This window comes from Plasmodium gaboni, chromosome 7 (assembly GCF_001602025.1).
Source record: "Plasmodium gaboni strain SY75 chromosome 7, whole genome shotgun sequence".
Lineage (NCBI taxonomy): Eukaryota > Apicomplexa > Aconoidasida > Haemosporida > Plasmodiidae > Plasmodium > Plasmodium gaboni.
Window position 1 is genome coordinate 588,076 of NC_031487.1, and position 2,500 is coordinate 590,575.

The 2,500-nt window shown below is 20.6% G+C and overlaps 1 protein-coding gene across 1 annotated transcript in view; it reads right to left on the reverse strand.

Moving 5' to 3' along the window:
* PGSY75_0718300 (cysteine repeat modular protein 2) overlaps positions 1-2,500 on the reverse strand; it is a gene marked incomplete at both ends in the record, with an annotated part of 8,666 nt that overhangs the window by 5,446 nt on the left and 720 nt on the right. The window contains 3 exons of the mRNA XM_018785024.1: positions 92-1,395; positions 1,534-2,223; positions 2,339-2,500. The exon at positions 2,339-2,500 is cut by the window's right edge and continues 24 nt beyond it. Coding sequence (XP_018642525.1) covers positions 92-1,395; positions 1,534-2,223; positions 2,339-2,500 — 2,156 coding nt within the window. The remainder of the gene's footprint in view (positions 1-91; positions 1,396-1,533; positions 2,224-2,338) is intronic.

Consider the following 2,500-nt stretch of genomic DNA (forward strand, 5'->3'; position numbering starts at 1 on the left):
AAAATAAAGTATAAAAAGATGTAAGTATATATATATATATATATATATATATATGTGCATTATTTATTTATTAATTTTTACTAGCGTATACCTCGTTTACAAATATAACATAGGATTCTCCAAAAGAATAAGCTATAGCATTTCGAGGTGTGTGTAAATAACTATTTGATTGACTAAATACAAAGTCGTTAACATTAATGCTTTCATACTTTAATTCATTTTTATTTTCACCTTGAAAGCTGTCTATAAAAATTATCAGTTTTTGTTTTTGAAGATACTCAATTGCTATAATGGTATTATTTAATTGATCAATTAAAAAACAATCTAATGATTCATTTCTAAAAATTCCACAAGAAATACCTGTTATAAGAAAAGATGCGTATTTTAAAACATCCGAAGTAAAGTTGAATCCCCTAATTGTTGTAATTACATTTTTTAGAGCATTATTATCATGACTGTAAATAACTTTAAAGTCTAATCCTACTATTAATAATTTGGTGAGTGGGTGTGATGTTATTAAGAAAATATGTTTTAAATTTTGTTTTTCATCATATATAGGTTCCATTAAAATAGGAGATAGACATTGTTCACATTTTGTAAAATCATAATAATCTAAATAATAAAATAATAAAGTCTCTAAATAATCATCATTTATCTTTTTATTAGTAATCATTTTTTTTTTTTTTTTTACTTTTTCTGGTGTTATATCATACAAAAATAATAGTTGAGATTTTTTTTTTAAAACATATAAATATACTGCTTTGTTAGTAATATACAAGATAGAACTAGAAGCATCAGATATTTTTAAATATTTAAAGACTGTTGGTGTCATATTTTTATCAAAACTGTATGTTACTACTATTTCATTTTTAGATGAATAACATGAGAAAGACATGTACATATCATTTATATCATTTTGATTAAATATATTTAATAGTTGTGGGAAAAATGTTAAGAAATTCGATTCTTTATCTATTACATATGTTCTTACATGATCAGGTGGAATATTAAAATGTCTTAAATGATTAATATCTTTATAATTATGTAAAATATATGGTTTAATTGTAGCATATCCAATTAAATTATATTCATTATATTTCTTAGAACAAATTTCTAATATTTGATCATATGCATTTAAATTTATATTATATATATATATAGTATCAATAATAACATCACCATTATTATCATCACTTTTATAACTCTTTGTTTCTGTAATATTATTTGAATAAATTATATCTTCACCTGAACAATGAATTGTTTCTTTTTTTTTAAAAAAAATTTCTTCCAGTTTTTCATTTAGATTGTATCTATGTAATACTACAGAATTTCTTAAATTTAATTTATTTTCGTATATATCTAAATATAAATAATTCATTTTACTTATGTCATAACCTAAAAATGGTACATCATTACAAAAAAAAAATATATATATATATATATATATATATATATATTTTTAAATATAAATATATATATAATATATTCATGTAATAGTTTAATTGTTGAAATATCTAATAATTTAATAATTACCTTTAACAAGAATAGTAGAAAGTTCAGATGAGTATTCACTTTGATTATCATTAGATGTATAACATAACAAATACATTCCTGGATTTCCAAAAATGATATCTTCTTTAAATTCTTGTAAATTTGTTTCATACAAAAAGATGTTATAAAATTTGAGTTTTTTTTCATTATTATAAAAATGTTCTTGTATATCATTAAAAGACTTATTATTAATATTATTACAACTGTAATATTCAACCTTTTTAATAATAAAAGCACTTTTTATAGGATATGGAGTTACATAATTTTTGAGATTGATATGTAATTTCTTTCCTGTTAAGATATTTATGTTATGAACAATCTTTTTGATAATACGAATACTTGAAATTTGTATATAATGTTTATTTGTTTCTGAACATTTGTTATAAGTATGATGTTCATTGTCTAAATTACAAGCGCATACATTAAATAAACCTTCAACATCATCTTTTACTTTAATATTTTTAATTTCCATACCTATTACTTCTCCCTTATATAATATGGGGTTACCAATTCTACTATGTTTATTTTGATATATAAAATAGGAACTTTCTATTTTCGTTTTGTTCATACATATGTCTTTCGTTATTATTATAGATGTTTGTAATAAAAATGTTTCATTCTTTATTTTTAGATCAAAATATTCCCCTGATTCAACAATTATATGATTGTTATCTGGTTAAAAAAAAATAAAAAAAAAAAAATAATAATAAAATAATAAATTATATTTTATCTTATTTAATAAAAAAAAAAAAAAAAAAAATGTGACGTCGGTCATAATATTTTATACATATTTTCCAATATTCAGGTTTATTGTCCACGAGACATGTGGAAGATAGTCCACCCGTTTCTTTAACCAAAAAATTATCCTTAATATTAAAACCAATAGGTGTATCACAAACTTGTTTTGAAATAGTAAATCTGTTACAATTATTAATATCGTTCAGTTTGT